Genomic DNA, 22,250 nt, shown 5'->3' with positions numbered 1-22,250 from the left:
TGGGTTTGGTCACCTGGCTAATCTCATCTTCCACCCTTTGGAGGCGCTGGAGCATTGCTGTCATGGCCAGCACCGCTGAGCGGTCTGAGTCGGCCTCTGATTGTGTCTGAGTGTGTGTGTGAGTTGGGTGAAGTGGTTTCCTCTGTGGATTCAGAGGACTGGAATGAAGCGAGGGGAAGAGAGGAGCCGAGGGTGGAAACTGTGAACACACAGCACATGTGGGCAGCGTTGGATATACACTGTCATACTGATAATACACAAACTTGTTGGGGAAACTTTGAAGTTTTAAAGTGTGTTTCTTTAGTGTGTAATGTTGCTGTTTGAGCATGAAAAAGGTCTGCAAAGTCACTCCAAAGGCAGTTATTCTCTATATCAGTGTCACTGTTTCTAAACTCCTGAAATGCCTTCATTTTAGTTTTCTTCCAGGAACAAACGCGTCACAATATACCTTGTTTAAATAATTCCTGTCCAAGGCAAACGCAAAATTAAGGGGGACAAGGCCTGGTTGAGTTGTGCTAGTGTGTTGTCGCTTTATCCAAGAGATGCTGTTTTTTCCACCCCTGATCTAAAGCGGTTATGCTAAGGGGTGTAACATATCCGAAACATGCTCAAAGAAGTCGACCAATCACAACACACTGGTCCAGCGAGCCAATCAGAGCACAGTGTGCCTTCCAGAAGGAGGGGCTTTAAAGAAATAGGAACTAAACAGAAAGTTACCGAAAAACTGGGAAGATAGGAGCCGCAGCAATGTCAAATATGTGAAAATAATGTGTTTTTGAACATTTAAGCATGAAAACCTATTCTTGTAGACCTCAAAAACACAAATATCACCAAAATCACAGATTATGTGACAGCTAATACGAGGTACTAAACAGTACTTTCTTCTAAGTGGTGTTTGGGGGTGTAGATTAACTGTGGAGGCTCTACCTGTTTTTTAGGGGGTGGGGGTGGAGGAACTTTCTTCTTGATAATGTTAAAGAGGGGGCTATCAGTCATATCGAGCGATGGAGGTCTTGGAGGCCTCTCACCATTACAGTCAGACTGAGATCATTATACCAGGAGCCGTTTCAGAAGAAAGGAAGCCAGGGTCAGAAGGACAGGAAGAAGAAAAGAGAAAGAAGAGATTAAATAGACACAGAAATACTCAGATCAGCCCTAGTTAAGTGATTCTCCAGAGCCAAAGTTTGAGATCATTATTTAAAGGAATATTTAACCCCAACATCTTTTTGTCATTTGAAACTAGGGCTGCACAATATTGGAAAAACTGACCTTGTGATATTTAGTTTTTCTGCGATATATATTGCGATATGAAAACCAGTTCACCAAAGGAGCTCTATTTGAAAATAATTGATTGTTCTAAAATGACTGAGGTGATTTTGTAGGGAGTGAATCTGCATAGAAAATAATAAATAAATCACAAGCATAGATGAATACAACAGACGAAAGATGCAAAGATAAACAGAGCTTTATGTATTTCAAAGGTATAGAAATTGAATAACCAAATGTAAAATAACTGTGTTTCATGGGACTCGTACCTGAGCACTCCATATCAAAAGTGCAGTGCTATACTGAGTTAGAGAGCAAATCTGTTACATCAGAAAAAACAGACATATGGAGCTTGTTGTGAAAATTGTAAAGTAGTATTGTACAAAGCAGGCGGCTTTCACTTTAAGACCGAACACACAAGTCCAAAATAATGACACATATCCGCTTTCTTTCTCAATTGTGTACATTCACTTAAAGGGTTAGTTCACCCAAAAATGAAATTGATGTCATTAATGACTCTCCTTAATGTTGTTCCACACCCATAAGACCTTCGTTCATCTTTAGAACACAGTTTAAGATATTTATATTTAGTCCGAGAGCGTATGGAAGTGTATGCATTTGGACAAAAATGTATTTTTGATGCTTCAAGAGACTCTAATTAACCCACTGAAGTCACATATGGACTACTTTGATGATGTTTTTATTCCCTTCCTGGACATGGACAGTATAGTGTGCTATCTTAAACTGTTATAAAGCTGAACGGAGGTCTTACGGGTGTGGAACGACATTAGGGAGAGTCATTATTGACATCAATTTCATTTTTGGGTGAACTAACCCTTTAAGACTTAACCGCCTGTAAGATCAGGGACAAGGATACTCACAATGAAGGACATTTTCACATACGTTGCGTGTTCTATCACAGAAAAAGAAATGAATTCAGTGTTTGTGTGATGACTGCTCACAGAAAGCAGCAGGCGAGTTCAGAATTAAGTTCCCTTTCGAATCTTCTTGGTCTTGAATGCTTTACACTCGATTGAATGATTGAACTGACAGGGCTTAGCAACACATGCAAATGATAAATATTGCAATTTATCTGAGAGTCATGGGGATTACGGATAAACTATGATCCCTACTAAAAATTGCACATCTTGTGATTATGACTATGGCGGATGTCAACACTGAAACGATATGTTGTGCAGCCCTATTTGAAACCCATATCTTTTAACCCATCCAGACTTGACATCAAACCTTGTGCGAAACATGACACAACATATTTCAATGTTTGTGAAAAAGATTTTAGAGCAACTAAAAACTAAATCTATTTCAACAAATCTGTATTACGGCTTCAGACAGCTTGGAATATAAAGCAAATATGATGTTGATATTTATAACATCTTTAATATCTTCCTGTCACATTTAGCAGATTAGAGCTGGGCAATGATACAGTTTGCATTTTGCAACCATAAAATCAATCATGCAGCAGAGATTTGTTTTATGGTTGAGACTGCTTTATGTGAGTAATGTAATGTAATGTAATGCAAATCTTCCACTGAAGCTGTTCAGACAAAGCGATCTTTACCTGCCTGCGAATAGAACAGCTTGCTGTGCTGTCCTCAAATTTAGCTTGAAGTTGAGTGGCCATAAACTTGACCTTGTTTTCCTTCAGTTCCCGTCCCTCACTGGATACAGAAGAACTCAAATTGAAGGATTTGGCTGACTGGAAGAGAATCAGTTATCAGAAATCAGTCATGTTAGATGCTTTTAACTTCAGTTTGATATGATATGATATGATATGATATGATATATGATATGATATGATATGATATGATATGATATGATATGATATGATATGATATGATATGATATGATATGATATGATATGATATGATATGATATGATATGATATGATATGATATGATACGATACGATACGATACGATACGATACGATACGATACGATACGATATATGTAATGTAATGTAATGTAATACTGACCTCTTCTAAGTAACAAATTTTTCGTCGTCTCTTGTATATGGCATCATTGTCTTCAAACTTTTTTTCATTCTAAGAAGCACAGTAGAAGAAGAAAACATTAAAAAAAAAAATTGCCTGATTATTATGCCTGACTAATTATAATTTAATTAAAAATACAAACAAGTTCTAAACAATACAATACATTTATACACCCTGAAGAAGGCTGTTTTTGGGTCGTTACACGTGGGTTGTTTTTTACCCCCCATGTCTTTTAAATGTTGTACTATAAAATATCCAGTTATATAAATGCTTTTTTAATAATTTGAAGATGAGTGCCTTGAATTTGCATCTTTGTTCAACATTACATTTATATTTCATACTTGTGGACTTTATTTTTTGTTAAAACTGGAATTCGTTTATAAATCCATCAATATTATATTGGAACCTGGGTGTGCTCTTTGATACCAATCTTTCATTTGAAAGACATGTTTCTAGCATCTGTAAAACTGCATTCTACCATGTTAAAAATATATCTAATACGGCACATGCTTTCAATGCAGAATGCTGAACAGTTAGTACATGCAGTCATGAGCTCAAGGCTAGATTATTGTAATGCTCTACTGGGTGGTTGCCCTGCTCGCTTAATAAACAAACTCCAACTGGTCCAAAATGCAGCAGCTCGAGTTCTTACTAGAACCAGGAAGTATGATCATATTAGTCCAGTTCTGTCAACACTGCACTGGCTCCCTATTAAACATTGCATACATTTTAAAATCTTGCTTATTACTTATAAAGCACTAAATGGTTTAGCTTCCCAGTACTTAAGCGAGCTCTTAACACATTATACTCCATCACGTCTATTGCGGTCTCAAAACTCTGGCCAGTTGATAATACCTAGAATATCTAAATCAACTGCAGGCGGTCGATCCTTTTCCTGTTTAGCACCTAAACTCTGGAACAGTCTTCCTAGCATTGTCCGGGAAGCAGATACACTCTATCAGTTTAAATCTAGACGCATCTCTAGATTAAAAAAAAAACGCATCTCTTTACAATGGCATACACACAGAATATTTTTAAATTACATTATTCAATTGACTTGATTGTTGACTGCGTTAACTAGGCATTAACACCTGATGTACTCGTTACATCATAAAAAGAGTGGCATCCAAACTAATGTTAGTCTCTCTGTTTATCCCGAGGTTTACTGCAGTCGGCCGGATCCGGGCCGTGTGCGGATCGGATGGTGGATCTGTGTCTGAACATGACCAGCTCATCCTGTAGTGTCTGCTGAGCCGTGTCAGTTGATGTCTCCTTGGAATTTGCCTCATCGGCACGTCATGCTCAATAAACCCGTCTCAGGCGCATTAACTCCAATCTTTCAAATATTCATATTCTTGTGTAACCGACGTGTCATCCTCAATAAACCTGTCTCTTGCGCAGACATTTACACAGACATTTTGAATACACAGAGATTTTGAATATTCCGATCTAATATGATTTCTAACCTGTAAGGTTGCCAGAATAATAATCATACACGGTGTGTTAATAGGCCAGAGGAGCACTGGCACCCCGACTGAGTGTGGTTTCTCCCAAGGTTTATTTTTCTCCATCATGCCCTGATGGAGTTTTGGTTCCTTGCCACTGTCGCCTTTGGCTTGGCTTGGCTTGCTCAGTTGGGGGCACTAAAATTCTAAATTCTCTTCTCACTCTTAAAATCTAAGTTATTCAACTAAATATACACATAAAAATAAATGTAGTAGGTCTTAATTAATTCTACAAACTATAATACTGATCTTCCAACATTGTCGCAATATGATAAATTAAAATAAGCTGATACATCACTGTTTCTCCAGAACAACTGTACAGCCACATCAAATTGTGTTGCAATATTGTCCTGTTTAACACTGTGAAGCTGCTTTGAAACAATCATCATTGTAAAAACGCTATATAAATAAAGTTGATTGATTGATTGATATCCTTATTTATAATAAAAATAAAGATGCTTTAGCAATGAATGGTGATTCCAAAACTCGATGGCATGAACAAAATAAAGTCCACCAAACACAGGCCATAAAAGCATTTGTAATAGATGGAACCCATTGTATACTACCTTGGGTATGCGTTTACGAGGCTGAAGTGAGCTCAAGGATTTGTAAACAGGTCTGGGAGAACCGGATGTAAATTCTCCATTATTTGCATCGCCATCTTGCTTTGAATCTAGAATAAACCACAAGGCAAAAAAATTTGCATGACATTTGACAATAAACAAGCATTGTAACCTAACTTTATAACATAAAAGCCTTGTATTGCAGCTTGAATGAGCCATCTGAACGGCTTCTGCTGCATCGCAGGTATGACATTTAACTTCTCTGAGGCCAAACAATATATAATTTGGCATATTTATGGCCTCCTGAAAGTCCAGTGATGTGCAGATCTGTAGGGCGGAAACCTGGTCTCAGGCAGACATGCATTCCTGGCATGACTGAAGGAATTGTGTAACACAAATGTTCTAGTGCGAAAGGCCAGATAAAATGCTTCTCTTAAAAGCACTGCGTTTCCTTAATGGACACACCTTATGCAAACTCAAACTAGGTAAAACACTCGGTCAAAGCGGGTAAAAGGGTTTTGTGGTCTGTTTTTTACGCACCTTAAGTGGACTAAAGGTTACAGAATGTGGTGTATATTTTGAGAGGTGAAGGTCTCTTGAGCTGAAAATATATTTTTATGAAAACAAAATCTGTGTCAACGTGATGATGTCTATGAAGTGGAATACAAGCCTAGCGCAGACATTATTCACGCTATTTACACTGGTATTAAGATGTGTTTTGGTCGATTGTATCACAAGTGGACGACACTAAATACAGGTGTAAACGGGTCTAAAGCGTTTCGAGCTTGTCCACTTTCGACCACTTCCAGAGGTAGTGGAAAACACATTGGAACGGATTGCTTTCGTAGTGTAGACGCTCATGTGGTCGAATGTGTTCAAACAGCCACAAAAGACCGTCTTCTCTCCATCTACTGACCTAATGCGTGAACATTATGGGAAGAGCGCGAGCCAGACGGGATTTAAACTCTGTCCGCTGGAGACCCAAGTTTGGTTTGAAGATGAAAAACGTACCAATCACACTGTTCTCTCTTCTAATGTGCTATGTATGCTATTCCAAGCAAAGTCAGTGATCCTTAATGGACTGCAATGAAAGAGTTGATGATCTACCTGAAGGAGGTAGAGGCGTTCCCCGGAAAAGCTCATAGAACTTGGAGAGGTAGGTGCTCATGCTGGTCTTGTCCGGCTCCTGTCCTGACGTCAGCTCTTTCCCTGTGATGAACGGCTTGATGCCAAACTCCTTCTCGGCCACATCAAATGCCAGCTGAAGGTTTTTGGCACAGTCTTGCTCATTCAGAGAGTTGTAATCGCTACAGGAAACAATAAGATAAGAACAGAGAGCATGAGCTTGGGACCTGAATTAAACAAGCTGCCCTGTTGACATTTGTGCTGCGAAAGGGCAATCGCAGGTTATGAAACTTCTCTGGTTTCCTTAAGCTACTTTTGACAATCTCAAATGACAGACTTGAAAAATTGCTCCTGATAAAGTGTGTGAAATGTTGCACATGGTTACTCTTTCTCAGCCAAGAAGGCTCAAGTCACCATTTTGATGAATACGTCTCGTGCGGCAGGATGTCTGAATGAAGCTGTAACATGGGAAAGTGATTTCTCAAGAGGTCAAAGTGCATTTCACATGTCCGGCTCATGTTTAAGATTACACAGTAACTAAGTGTGCAGAGGCAAACGCTAATAAACACACAGGAGAGTTGACTGGATCTGTTGCCAACACAGAACTTGATTTGTGGGCATGTCAGGAAGCAGACCAAATATTTATGAAATGTGCTTATGACTTAATTCCATTGCTTATGTTTTACTCATCAGATGAGCATTATCAAAGTGTCATGCAATCTACTCTTTTACTAGGGACTGCCATATTCATTCTTTATAATGGACAATATTAATATGTACATTAACATTGTTTTCAGACATGTGCCATGCATTTTTTTGGATATAGTATCAATGCAATACATGGTTGGTAAGATATGGTAGTTGTATATAAGATATATATATATATTTTTATTTTTTAAGACATGTATCATATTTAGTTATACATGGCACCATATGTTTTATATGTATTTTTGTTAACACTATTTAAACCATACGTGTTTTTTTGGGGGGACAAGGTACCACAGTAACATCACAGATTTTTTTACAATGTAATTACAATGTAAATACCACAGTATATGAATAATTGTAATAATACAGTAGCATTGTGTATATTTAAACACTATGATATCGCCAATGCTATAACATAGTACTGCCACAATACTATGGTAAAATACATTCAGATGACTGTAGGTGAACACTGGTTACACGTTACATGTAGTTACTGCATTAATAACTATTAATTATGCGTAATTACATGCAACTAACCCAAAATTAAACCCTACTCCTAACCCTAACCCTATAGTATGTATTTAAATGTATAATTACACTGTAACAAAGACTGGTCAGGATATTAGATACATATCTTTAAATGTGAAAATTGTAAAAGACAAAGGCAATGTTCTGATGAGGTTTCCTGCGGATGAGAGATGATGTAAATCTCACATGAGAAGCGGTCTGAAGTGATGAATGAGAGCACAGAGAGCCATGCCACTGCTCCAACAGGAAGTGAGGTCAGTCACATTCACACCCCTGTAGCCCTCGGTCTGCTTCTGACACCACGTCAGTAACCGCCCCGGCCTGATCTCAGACTCTGTCAAACACACAAACACAAGCGGAGGGAAATGTTATTTTGAAACTGATCAACCCCAACAAATACCCAAGGGTTGATCTGGACTGAAAGTCAAGGTGACGTCTTCTCTTTGACAGGTATCTGAAAATTGCCTCAATAATCCTCTTACGCAATGCACTATGTATTAATGTTTCAAAGTAGTGAGTCACCCTGACAGCTAACAACTGTTCTTAGGTGCACTAAACCCATGTGTCAACGAGCACTATTGAACAGCAAGAGCTGAAAGGATTTATGGTGATTGATTTAGGGAAACAGCAGCATTAACAGAGACTTAAGAAATATGGTATTTCTGTTTTTGCCTTGTTCTATTTCGTCTTATGAGAGGAAGTTCTGCAGAAAAGTCCATGTACAGCACTTTTTACCTGATGTACAGTACCAGTCAAAAGTTTGGAATAATTCATAATAATTAATATATTTTTTTATTGTTTTTGAAAAAAGTCTCTTCTGCTCTCTTCAAGGCTGCAATTATGTTATAAAAAATTGCTTCAGGAGGCCTTTAACTTAACATGTGTGGATTACTTTTATGATGGATGGATGCACTTTTGGGCTTCAAAAAATGCCATTACAAAGCTGGGAAGAGCCGGGATATTAATATAACTCTGATTGTGTTTGGCTGAATGAAGAAAGTCATACACTGAGGATGGCTTTAGGGCGAGTAAATTATGAGATAACAATACTATTTTTTCAGCAATGATGCATTCAATTGATAAAAGTGACATGAATGAAATGAGCAGCATGAGCATTCTTTAAAATGCCTTATTTTATGTTTCCCAGAACTAATTCATACAGGTTTGGGAAAAAACAGGAGGGTGAGTAAATAATGAATTTCCATTTATTTGGGTGAAATATTCCTTTGGGAGCATGGCGCTCCTTACTCCAGATTTGTTAGGGTAGTACTCATCTCACTTTGGCTCTTGCTGGTAATAACAAATCTCAGTCTGGATTAAAATCCCTCAGCAGAAATAAATTCTGCTTCTCCCTGAACCTGCCACATGTTGGGAGGAGTGCTCTCGCTCTGCTGTTTTGAGAACGTTCCTAAAACAGGAGCTGGCTGTTATCTGCTGGAGGCAGGAATGCTGTAAACACTCGCATTTTCTCATTGTCTGTGATTATCATATTCATATCTCATCCCTCATATACAGTACTAGCCTGGCGGTAACTGTTGAGGAACCGTCCACTCCAAAGTAAAAGAGCAGAGGATAATTATAGATACGTGTTAGTCTGATTAGAAGGTTCTTCTAACCTCGCCTGGCCAAGTTGACAGGGCGGCGTATCGTGGATGCCCGTTCCAGAGAGCACTTCATCTCTCCACAGATATAGTTGTTGCGGACCTGCAAAGGAGAAAATAAACAGTCATGAGAGTAAATGATACAATGGCAAACAAAAAAAGACACATGGTTAAATCACTATAACACAGCTTTCATAAAACAGTGACAGTTTTATGTAAATATTGTAAAAGGCACCTGTGTACAACACATAGTTTCATTTATTAATAATAAAAGTTTAAATGATTGTAATAAATATACAGTTCAGTAGTCTTTAGGCATTTGTGATCGCAAAGCAACTTTGTCTATTACTGTTCTCTGAACTTGCCAACTATCTGATGGGCTATTTTATTATATTTTTTATTTGTTGTGTTTATATACAATACTGGTCAAAATTTAGAAAGATTTTAAATGTTTTTGAAAGACATCTGCATTTGTTTAATCCAAAAATATAGTAAAACATACATAAATACTAATACAATGTACAAACCGATTCCAAAAAAAGTTGGGGCACTGTATAAATTGAGATTTAAAAAGGAATGCAATAATTTACAAATCTCATAAACTTATTACTTTATTCACAATAGAATAAAGATAACATCAATTGCTGAAAGTGAGACATTTTGAAATGTCATGCCAAATATTGGCTCATTTTGGATTTCATGAGAGCTACACGTTCCAAAACAGTTGGGAAAGGTAGCAATAAGATGCCGGAAAAGTTAAATGTACATATAAGGAACAGCTGGAGGACCAATGTCACCCGGTCTAAAGAGGACAAGGACAACCCAAGCTGTTATCAGTGCTCAGTTCAGAAGCCTGCATCTCTGATGGTATGGGGTTGCATGAGTGTGTGTGGAATGGGCAGCTTACACATCTGGAAAGGCACCATCAATGCTGAAAGGTATATCCAAGTTCTAGAACAACATATGCTCCCAACTAGACGTCGTTTCTCTCAGGGAATACCGTGCATTTTCCAACATGACAATGCCAGACCACATACTGCATGAATTAAAATATCATGGCCGCGTAGAAGAAGGACTGAAATGGCCAGACTGCAATCCAGATCTTTCAGCCATAGAAAACATTTGATGCATCATAAAGAGGAAGATGTGACAAAGAAGACCTAAGACAGTTGAGCAACCAGAAGCCTATATCAGACATGAATGGGACAACATTCCTATTCCTAAACTTATGCAACTTGTCTCCTCAGTCACCCAGTTATAAAAAGAAGAGGGGATGCCACACAGTGGTACACATGGCCTTGTCCCAACTTTTTTGAGATGTGTTGAAAATGAAATTTAAAATCAACTTATTTTCCCCTTAAAAGTATACATTTTCTCAGTTTAAACTTTTGATATGTCATCTACATTTTATTCTAAATAAAATAGTACCATTTAAAACTTTCACATTATTGCATTCTGTTTTTTTTTAAAATTCACAATCTGTACAGTGTCCCAACTTTTTTTTAATCGGGTTTGTAAAATTACTGTTTTCTATTTTTAATTTTTTTTTTTTTTACAAAAGAAATGTATTCCCTTTATGCAAAGCTGAATTTTCAGTCTTCAGAGTCACACTCTCATATGCTGATTATTTTTGCTGCCTAATATATTTGTGGAATCCTTGAAACTTTTTTTAAGGATTATTTGATTAATTGAAAGCTCAAAATATTGGCCTTTATTTGAAATAGAATTGCAACATGTATGTACTGTCATGTTTGATCAATCCTTGCTGAGTAGAAGTATTTCTTCTGTTTTTTTAACCTGGTTTCCACAAAAATATTATGCACCAAAAACAGTTTTCAACATTAATAGTTATTAGAAATGTTTTTTGAGCAGCAGGTCATCATATCAGATCATGTGCCACTTAAGAAAAAAGTAAAGTAAATGAGGCTGAAAATTCAGCTTTAATCACAGGAATAAATTACATTTTATAAATGTTATTTTAAAATGTACAATATTTTTAATCAAATAAATGCAGCCTTAAAAAAATCTTTATTACAAACTTTTAACAGGTATAGTGTATTCATTTATTTATGGTGGTTGTCATAGGTGTTTTATAAAAAGCAATAAGTCACATGAGCTTGTGAATTGCAGTAATTTGTTTTAATGATAGTTTATTGTGCTCAAACAGAAATGCCATCTCACCTGGTGCGGCCTCACACAGTTTGAATTGAGGTTTGGATAGCGTGTTCCTGGATCTATGGTGTACAAATCAAAGTTTTTGGCAATGTTTTCAGGTGTTGTCTGAGGTAGCAATCGGTACAGACTCTCCCTAGAAAAATAACAACGAAGCAACTACATAAACATGCTATTAATGGTATTATATGTACCTGTTAAGGCTTTCAAGCTGTATGTGACTGTGTGCGGTTATTGCATGTGACTTTTGACCTTCACTGACCTCTCTGCCAGCACCTCGAGTGGATTTCTACCCTGCGCCCAACTTTTTACCATCCAAGCAGTGTCAAAGGCTGCCAGGAAGCCGCGGGCACAGCCTGTCCCCATAGGCCAGAAGGGCTACGGTTAGACAGACAACCACAAACACATGTCATCAGAATCATACATTAAAATAAGCACAAGAATGATGATTATTTAGTAATAATCTCCTCACCTCTAGAAGGCTGTCTCCCACTAGTGCCACCAGTACACTATGACCAAACCTCTCTCTGACCAGAGCGGCGTTTTCTGAGGCGTACATGCTGGTGAAGTCGAACATGGCCACATCAGACTGAGCGCAGTGGTTCATGGCGTAGTCCAGTGTGGGCAGCTGGTAGTGGGTGGCGTAGTCGGCAGCCTCTCGTGCATACGCCAGCAAGGCCTCTTGATTCACATTCTCATTGTTCAGCAGTGCTTCAGTGTCGATATAATCCTAGCGAATAAATGGAAAAAAATGTTTGTTTCCACACCAAAAATAATGTACCGACTGTAAGCGAGCTGTGACTCATTCTTTAACTGCTATAAGTTTAACATGAAACAACATTCAACACTGAAATTAAAGACTGAAAAATTAAATCATGAAAACCATCATTTGAGATGTTGTGCGATACAATTGGTCCACTGGTTAGTCCAGGTATCCAATCATATTCTCTGTTGAGGCTAAGTCACGTGCGTTTTTTTTGCACATCAAGGGATTTATTCAACAAATGTGTTTTTTCATCTCATCATCGGATAAAATGTATCCGCCTCTATAGAGCGCATATGTTTTTATGCACAATTATGCGCATCTTGGTATTTCCATCCAGCATTTTTATGCAATATCCCAATATTCCCATAAAAATAGTTGGATGGAAACATAGCTTTTGATGTGTCTTTGGAGAGTTCAATCAACACAACTTACATGAACGATGACACCCTTGTCCAGCAGGCTCTGCTTCTTAGCTGTCATGACAAAGTAGTGTGTGTTGTCTTTGTAGTATACGATGTTTTCAAGATCAATCCCTGCGAAAGAGAAAAAACTGTGGTCTTTGCATGAATCTGTGTCATTTTTTTTATCAGTAACATTTTCTTGCCTGTAATATGACAAAATTAGCCGTTTGAGGTCAGTGGGAGTTTAAGACAGGATTTTAAAGGAATTCAGTTTCAAAGGGGTACGAGTTACGACAGGTATACATACGTATGTTTTTGAAGGCACGAAGCCCATAATCCCCTGGAGGATAAACATTTACATGACAAATCAGAGCAGAAGGATGATATCTGAAATATGGCCGCTCCTCACAGCAGAAAACACTGACACGCTTTTATGGTTGGGAGATATTTCCGTATTATTCATTGAGCTGGATGCCTAGTTTAGACTAATGTGGTGCATTTTCAGTGTCTAATGTCGCTTATTTTGCTCACCGGTTTCCTGTTTGAGATCCTGAAAGAATTTCTGGTTGAAGATGAAGGCAACTCCACTTATCTCCTCAACCTTTGCCTCAGCGGTGGTGTTTCTGTTGATGAAGTTTGCCGTTATGGCGATGGCCAGTTTGCCACGGAATTCCTTTCTCCTAAACCCTGAGAAAGAGAAAAGGGGGAAAAGTGATGTTCTGGTCCCTACATAACGTCCCACCTACAATGTTTTCAAATGTCTAAAGCAATACTGTTCCTGTTTGATGTCAACTAATGAAGTGAAAATGTGCCACTCTGTCAGTATCACAAGCCAATTATTTTAGGCTCAAAGATGCTCAATATAACCAACTACAATAAGACACATTTCCAGGGACAAATTGTTTGCCAGCTTGCCAGTTTGACACTAGCATTGCATCATCAACACTGATACTGAACTAAATTGAATCAACAATGAAAACTGACTTGAGCTGAATAATTACAATTATTGTCTTATGTAGAGCAGCTTTACAAATGAAATCCAATGTGTTTCATAATTGACTGAACATTATCCCTATTATTAGATTCTACTGTATATAAATAAATGTGATTTGACTTGACCAGGGTTATTATCACTAAATAAACCTAAACCTAAAACCATCCTGTAAAACAAAAAAACAAACTTTCTTTACCTAAAATAAACATTAACTGAAACAAAATACAAAAACCCCTCATGGCTCTATTTTAATGATCTGAAGCGTATGACGCAGGTGCACTTAGTGTGTCCGAATCAACTTTTGCTAGTTTAACAACGAAAAAACAGTCGACGAGCCAGGTGCATGGTCCAAAATGGTTGTCTGTAGTCTTTTAATGAGTCTTTTAACGTGCAATAAACCAACCAGAGTCTCATCTCCCATTCCCTTTAAGAGTCAGTTGCGCTCGCACCATGGCGGATTTGCAATTTACATGGCGGAATAAGCGAGCGGAAAGACTGAGCGCTTAGATTAATCCTTTTATTTTTAATATTTAAAAATGTGTGTGTGCTGCTGCACTGCAATCCCTGCAAATCACACTGTACAACATGGATCTAACAAACTTGGGTATGTGTGTAGATTGTGCGATGATGACACCTATTAAATCATAGGCTATGATGCAAGAATAAAATGTCATCAGCATGCACTAGTGTTAAACAAACAGAGGAAGATAAATCACACTTTGGCAATTGTGGTTTTTATCTGCGCTGAAAAAAAGAGGAAGAGGAAGTGAAAGAGGAGAATATGGACGCGGCCATGGCTAGGAAAAAAAGGCCAACTTGGCATGCACATTTTGCAAATGGAGCTTGAGGTAAGTACACATTTTAAAAAACGCTGGGTGTTTTTTTCTACTCAAGCACTGGGCTGAGCCTGTTGTTGGGTTATTTTTTCATGGTTGGGTAGTTTTGGTGCTACCCAGCCTGGGTAAATCAATCTCCTTTACAGTTGAAACAATACACACCTCCCTCACCCAGCCTCCAACGCAACAACCCAGCTGATGGGTTACACAGAGTGCAGGCATTTTGCTGAATTGGTGCATTACTTCTGTAAAATAAAGGTCTTTACAGTGCCTTAAATCATTTTATTTACTGCAATGCAATGTACTTTTTTATTGCATATACTGATTTTTTTATCATTTTAATACTGAATATTACAAATTTGCATGTTAAAATATGTTCTCAGAACTCTGATTGTTTATGTGCAGGTAATAGTCACGGTATCTTTCAGCTAAAGCGGCCCATCACCAGCTCAGATTACAGCAACACACCACTGTGCATACGACAGGAATATATGTGGAAAATTGAAAAAAACGAATCACAGAAGAGAGGCGAGAGGACTTAAAACTGGCTGGAGCGTTAAGGCCATACTGCTTTTAGGTTTTAGTTGTCGCGAGAAAAAAAAAAGAGAAATATGGTCAAATTTGGTTTTCAAACGTAAGTTATTAAATATTCAACTTTTAAAAAGCAATTTTGTTTAACTGTATAAGCTGAGTTGTCATTCTGTTCAGCACTTTTTCACTCAAATGTAATTTTTGTCCATTCCTGGATGTTCTTGCTTATTAATAAATGTTCACCTGTGCCTGTGTTGTTACTCCAGTAATTCTGTGTGATTTTAATGTATTTTGGGTTCACTTAAGCCAGCAATATAGTCATTTTTAATCAATAGTTGAGTTTAATAAAACAACCCAACATTGGGTTTGTCCAATTTGTCCAACCCAAATTTTACCCAGCATTTTTTTGAAAAAAATGCCACAATTTTTCCTGGGACAGAAAGCAAGTCGTACAATGTGTACTGGGCATTAGATGCTCAGTTATGAAAGTAGAAGGAACTTAAAATAACTTTTAATTATTAGAACTAAACACTAATGGCAAATAACTCCATGCATTCCCAGGCAAACTTTACAAAAATGGCACAAGCTGTTCAAGTGGGTTGACTTGGCTCTCGTTTCTCATCCTGCAAAATGATGCATGAGAGTCTACAGAGCTCCTCTACGAACAGACATACATTTTATTAAGAGCCAGAATTGTTCCATTACTGCCATGTTGTTAACTCTCTAAGACATCAACTCTCCTCTTCATCATCTGCATTACTCTGTCCAAATGTGGCTGCTTTCGTCTGACCGCTGCTCTGTCTCAGATTGGGATAAATTTAACATTCCCTAGACGTCCTGAACTAGCTCACTTAATGTCCAAAACAAGCTTGGGTTGTTTTTCCCTACGGTTACTCATAATTGGGCAATGAGCTAACATCTCATAGTTTGGAGGGCCCCACAAATGGCCTTTTTTGGAAAAAGCATCTGATTAGGGATCAGTGCAAAGATGACGAACCTGGAAAACAGAGTCCAACGGACACACATCATCAAGTGAAAAGCGTTCAAAAACCCTGAGAGCTCCTCAAAGGCACATGCTGATACGCTGAACTCATTTGTAACGGGTGGGAGGCTGGTGACATCATGCAGTATCGCTTTCACAGCACAACTCGATTTTATGGCTTAATAACCTTCTAGGATGAAACAATCCATTCTAGGGACTTCAGCCAAGAGCACAGGCCAAATTTTAGTAAATTGCTGAGGTGGTTTTAAAGATAGCAGAAGGGTAACAAAGAGAGGTTTTGGATTATATCTGAAGAAGTTTTATTAGGAGAGAGACTAGCATCACCTTTGCGTGTATTTTGCTTGTATTAAGTTAAACTTCAACAGGCAATCCATCCTGCACCAGTGGTGCTGCAGATGTGTGAATTGTGCGTCTTGTTGAGTGTGCTATCACGTTATTTGAAAGACCATGTGACATCCTATTTTAAAGTACATCCTCTCATATTTTCGGTAGGTGCAATTTTAGTTACTGCTAGAACAGTTTGTAATCATAGTGCAAAGATTATTATAGCCTCTTAGTTACTGTGCAAACAGACAGGGCGGCATGCATATTTATTTTAGTGGACATAATATATGTAATTCAGAGATGTTTTTGAATGGCAACTGAGCAGTTCATACCTTCTAAAGAGTTTCGTCTCCCATCAGCTCCAACAACCACATCAAAGTCGAAGTCGGCCACAGGATGATCCGCAGGCCGGATCTCTGCCCTCCAGCCCGGCCCTGCAGAAACACACACGTTCATTCATAAGAGAAATGTCATGTCTCATCAATGTCTCAAACCGTGTTCAGGTTTGGCAAGATATCAGAGTCTGCAAAAGACTCAAACACTCAAACATTTTCCATTATCTGAGCTGCTATCCACCTTCATTTTATAGCTCTATACTCTTACCACATACCAACAACTGATTTATTTGTTTCTATTTTTGTTTCTCCCAAAGCATTTTAAAAGGAGCATCTGAGAGTTGATGCAAAACCGGGAAACTGGGAAGTCTCCCAAGCTGCGAAAGAGCAACATCTGAGCAATATTTTTTCCTCTGGGGAGGACAGGAGCTGGGTGGAGCGACAGGACAATAAATACAAATATGAAAATATTTCAAAACACGTCATGCAAGTTCACTTCTGAGAGACCGATCTCGCTGTAAGTGAACCGCAGGTTGTTTTAAATAAAAATAATCTGCTTAATGGAAACAGATTTTACTTACAGCTACATATTTTGACTGTTATTCATGTAAGCATTATGCAATCATGCCTAGAACACTGCATTCCAAAAACATATAGTCACAGCAAGTCATTCAGCTAGTGTTAATAAAAGCCAACCATCGATGTCAAATGTTCAGAGTACAGACTGTCTAAAGAATACAAGACCCAACTGAACTATATCCAGGATCATGAGTCTCGCTTCAAGGCCACAGTACAGTCACAGCAAGCACTCGTTCTTAAATTAGAAAGCTCTTTTGTTTTTATCAGCCTGCTGTCATTGCTGTTGAAGAGAGAGAGATGGATTGCTAATGGTCTAGAAGTCTAGAGGGTCCATCAGAAGCTTACGCAATGTTGTTGTTCTTCCAGAGATGACTGAAGTGCCCACATATGGAAAGCTGGACCTGGACCTATGAGATCTGTTTCTAATTACCATGGTCCACTAATCGTTCCTTCATTTCTCTGATGTCTGTGTTGTAAAAGGGGGTGGGGAGTGTCTAATGGTATTTCATGCATTCAGACTTAATTACTCTGTTAAAGAGTTGGATTCTCATGCTAAACATGGCCAAAATAAAATTAAAATAAAACAAGCTGGACGTATGACTCCAAGTTTCTGAAAGTTTTTTTTTTCCAGTATAGCCCTGTATGACGTCATAAAGGGGTGAAATTACTTGTAGGGGCACATCTCCCGGATGAGAGCGTACACACGCACGCACACACACACACACATACACATACGCATACGTATTCGCATACACACACGCATACGCATATGCATACACACACGCATACGCATACACAACACGCTCTGTGTGTGTGTGTGTGTGTGTGTGTGTGTGTGTGTGTGTGTGTGTGTGTGTGTGTGTGTGTGTGTGTGTGTGTGTGTGTGTGTGTGTGTGTGTGTGTGTGTGTGTGTGTGTGTGTGTGTGTGTGTGTGTGTGTGTGTGTGTGTGTGTGTGTGTGTGTGTGTGTGTGTGTGTGTGTGTGTGTGAGTGCCCTTGTTTATACAACCCCAAATCAGAAAAAGTTGGGACAGTTTGGAAAACGCAAATAAAAAAAGAATTTGTACTTGTATTTCATTGCAGACAATATGAACACAAAATATTTCATGTTTTGTCTGGTCAACTTCATGTCATTTGTAAATATGCATCCTTTCCTGTCATTCAGACCTGCAACACATTTCAAAAAAAGTTAGGACAGGAGCAATTTAGGGCTAGTAATGAGGTAAAAGGGTTAAATAATGATGTGATTTGAAACAGGTGATGTCAACAGGTGATTGAAATTATGATTTGGTACAAAAGCAGCGTCCAAGAAAGATCTAATCCTTTAGGAGCAAAGATGGGCCGAGGATCGCCAGTTTGCCAACAAATACGTGAGAAAATTATTGAAATGTTTAAAAACAATGTTCCTCAAAGAAAGATAGGAAGAGATTTGGATATTTCACATTCAACAGTGCATAACATAATTACAAGATTCAAGGAATCTGAAGGAATTTCAGTGCGTAAAGGACAAGGCCTAAGCTGAACAACCGTGATCTCCGATCCCTCAGGCGGCACTGCATCAAGAATCGTCATTCATCTATAAGCGATATCACCACATGGACTCAGGACTACTTTGGCAAACCTTTGTCAAGTACCACAATACGTAGTTACATCCACAAATGCCAGTTAAAACTGTACTGTGCCAGAAGGAAGACTTATGTTAACAGTGTCCAGAAGCGCCGTCGACTTCTCTGGGCTCGGAGGCATCTGGGATGGACCATCACACAGTGGAAATGTGTACTGTGGTCAGATGAATCAGTATTTTAGGTATTTTTTTGGGAGGAATGGACGCCAAAATTACACCTGAAACACTTCATCACTTGGTGTCTTCAGTCCCTTAACGTCTTTTAAGTGTTGTGAAAAGGAATGGCAACATTACAAAGTGGTAAACGCTTTACTGTCCCAACTTTTTTTGAAATGTGTTGCAGGTGTGAATGACAGGAAAGGATGCATATTTACAAATGACATGAAGTTGACCAGACAAAACATGAAATATTTTGTGTTCATATTGTCTGCAATGAAATACAAGTCAAAGTAAATTTAGAAATCACTACTTTCTTTTTTTATTTGCGTTTTTATTTTATTTGCACATTCCATACTGTCCCAACTTTTTCTGATTTGGGGTTGTATTTCATTGTGGGGACCAAATGTCCCCATAAGGATAGTAAATCCTGAGATCACCTACATTGTGGGGACCAGCCAGCGGTCCCCACTTTTCAAAAGGCTTATAAATCATACAGGATGGGTTTTCTAGAGAAAGCAAAAATGCAGAATGTTTCCTGTGATGGGTTTAGGGGCAGGGGCAGTGTAGGGGGATAGAATGTACAGTTTGTACCGTTTGTATCTATGGAGAGTCCCCACAAAGATAGTGAACCAGACATGTGTGTCTGTGTGTGTGTGTGCTCGTGATTCTTTAGCTGCACACCTCCCACTGCACGCCTCAACGAGCTTGGCTGTTTTCGAAAAGAACCAGTACAGTGTATCTGTCTTTTATAAATATGATAAATTAAAGACTCTTCGGAGATATATGAAGGATGCAATACAACTCTATAGGTACTCAAGATTAACATGAGATTGGCAGAAACTGTGTGTGTTATGTTCCCTTTAAATGATGTAACGAGTGAGCGCTATACAATGACTAAGATTAGGGGAGGGAGGAGCGATGTCGATTTGAAAACTTTTCCATGCGCATTAAAATGGCATTAACAGCTCTGCAGGTGTTGTTTGGTTGTCAAGGAAGCAGCTATTATAGAGAGGCTGGAAGAACTCATTCGTTCATATTCCTGGTAATGACAGCACCCCTAAAAACCTTAAACTGTCTGCTCCAAAGAAAATCTGTTACAATGTTGCATTTTCCTCTTGGTTCTGTTTCATTCAAAAGGCAACATATGAAAGCATACCAAAATGTGTTTATGCAAGTCACATGACTGTCCTCTTATTGATCAGAGTTTCCTCTGCATAATTATATCTCATACCTGTCAAGTATCCCATTTTGTCCGGGAAAGTCCCGTATTTTACCCTTTTTTCCAGCTGTCCTCCCGTATTAGTATTTTCCTGTATATATCCCGTATTTTAACCTGCGTTATTAAAAAATAATAATACCGTAGGAAAAAAACAAAAACATTTCCATTCTGACCTCTGTAACTAGCTTCACGATAACTGTCATCTGCAGTAGCCTACACTGGCCGTCATCGCGAGGTTAGTGTGTGAAGTCAGATGACGAGTGACAACGCGGGAAAAAAAACTCAAAACAAAACAGAGACGGATGATGGACGTAATGATAGAGACGGAAGGCTCTCCTGCCAGAAAACAAAACCCTCATGTCAATACCGTGATCAATGGGACAGCGAATTTCATTTTCTGAAGTGGAGCAGTTGGGGGACAGTCACGCGTTTTGTACGTTTTGTAACTGCGACTTCAGCATCTCACATCCGCATCGTGTGCGACAGCGGAAGATCTTTTAAAGTGACAGTAACCACTTATAATGACAATGAAAAGAACAAAAGTAATTGCTCACTAAATATGCTCTGCTCTTGACTAAATAACTTCAGTATCGTTAATAAGGATTCATCTATATATAATTCATAACGTATGCAGTGCAAACTGATAACAATGTATATTTCCTACTTGTTAAGTTGTTATACAAGTAGGAAGAGCAGAGGTACAAATTAAAAGTATTATTATTATGGGTCTATGTGAGGATTTGTGCCACCCCCGACCCCACCCACAATATATATATATACACCTAGCCAATGACAATTCTATTGCCAAGATGTGCATAGAGGGTTGTCTTATCATGCTTGAAAGACTAAAAGCCTTTGCATGAATAAAAGAGTGATCATATAGTATATTGTAATGCAAGCCATAGGATGATGGGGAAAATGGATTCTGCATTAATTGCAATAAATATTTTAATGTTTTAAATTGAAAAATATTATTGCATGCATAAACAATTGCATACATTAACATTTGTATAAAAATTGTATATATGTATATGCATTTTTTTTTTTTTACTTGAATTTTACATCATATTTAGGTCTGTGACATTAAAGTTTTAAAAACTTTAATCCAGACAGAGGGCAGCTACACTGAAGAAGCTTTGTTAAAACATGTCTGCATAATTCCCATACTTCCATTAGCGTTATTTTATCGCTTTGATGACATTTCTGTGTGAAACAGTGGTCATAAACAATGTGTAGTAGGGTGTGTCCAAACTTTGGACTGGCTTTGTACGGCTGACTGCTAGTCGTGAGAATGTTTGGTGTGGATCTGAGGCCCTCAGTCTCACCCTCATTCTCCTGGTCCTCTGGAGGCTCCACCAGCTTGACGAACTCCACATTAACGTGAAACTCCACACCAAGAAGTAGAGCGATCTTCAGGAGCATGAGCTGGAGCTGCCGAATGCCTGCCAAACCCAGCCAGAGCAACAACCATTAGCCTCACAGTCACACTAACACGGCATCACTTATTAAAAAAAACAAACCAGTAAAAATAACAGATGTGAGAACAGAAATATCATCATCGGAGTGATCCATCATTTGGATAGTTCATCTAAATGAACATTCTGTCATCATCTCTTTTCCATACAGTGAAAACTGATAAGGACTGGGGCTGTCAAAGTCCTAAAAGGACAAAAGCAACATAAAAGTAGTTCATATGACTTTATATGCTATATTCCAAATCCTGAAAAGCCATTCGATAGCTTTGCGTTACACTGTAAAACATTTTTGGGGGTTTTGTTGGTTTAACTTAAAAAAGTAAGTAACCTTAAAATTTTGAGTTTATTGAAATTAAAAATTTGAGTTGATACAATGAAGGAAATTTGTTTAATAAATAGAAACTCAAAATATGATTGTATCTGAACCACATAAAAAAACTATTTGGCATGTTTCACTGCATCATCAGAAATAAAACACACAATTACCCAATATGCTTACAAAATCTTTTAATAATATTTTAATAA

General features: G+C 38.2%; 1 protein-coding gene across 10 annotated transcripts in view; it reads right to left on the bottom strand.

Annotated features, from left to right (window-relative positions):
- The window catches only part of mical2a (microtubule associated monooxygenase, calponin and LIM domain containing 2a), a 73,907-nt gene that overhangs the window by 22,062 nt on the left and 29,595 nt on the right, over positions 1–22,250 (bottom strand). For 8 of the 10 annotated variants that reach the window (XM_067458852.1, XM_067459116.1, XM_067459031.1 and 5 more), the window contains exons 4-18: positions 21,576–21,692; positions 16,668–16,769; positions 13,179–13,334; positions 12,679–12,779; positions 11,953–12,210; positions 11,743–11,858; positions 11,490–11,616; positions 9,324–9,411; positions 7,894–8,041; positions 6,454–6,653; positions 5,350–5,456; positions 3,261–3,329; positions 2,846–2,983; positions 928–1,041; positions 14–199 (exon numbers count right to left, since the gene is read on the bottom strand). In XM_067458852.1, coding sequence (XP_067314953.1) covers positions 14–199; positions 928–1,041; positions 2,846–2,983; positions 3,261–3,329; positions 5,350–5,456; positions 6,454–6,653; positions 7,894–8,041; positions 9,324–9,411; positions 11,490–11,616; positions 11,743–11,858; positions 11,953–12,210; positions 12,679–12,779; positions 13,179–13,334; positions 16,668–16,769; positions 21,576–21,692 — 2,027 coding nt within the window. The remainder of the gene's footprint in view (positions 1–13; positions 200–927; positions 1,042–2,845; positions 2,984–3,260; positions 3,330–5,349; positions 5,457–6,453; positions 6,654–7,893; positions 8,042–9,323; positions 9,412–11,489; positions 11,617–11,742; positions 11,859–11,952; positions 12,211–12,678; positions 12,780–13,178; positions 13,335–16,667; positions 16,770–21,575; positions 21,693–22,250) is intronic. The other 2 variants (XM_067459546.1, XM_067459635.1) reach the window with 1 other exon arrangement.

The sequence above is a fragment of the Pseudorasbora parva genome, chromosome 1, assembly GCF_024679245.1.
Source record: "Pseudorasbora parva isolate DD20220531a chromosome 1, ASM2467924v1, whole genome shotgun sequence".
Lineage (NCBI taxonomy): Eukaryota > Metazoa > Chordata > Actinopteri > Cypriniformes > Gobionidae > Pseudorasbora > Pseudorasbora parva.
The sequence above is the reverse complement of the archived record's forward strand: the minus strand, read 5'-3'. Positions and strand labels throughout refer to the sequence as shown.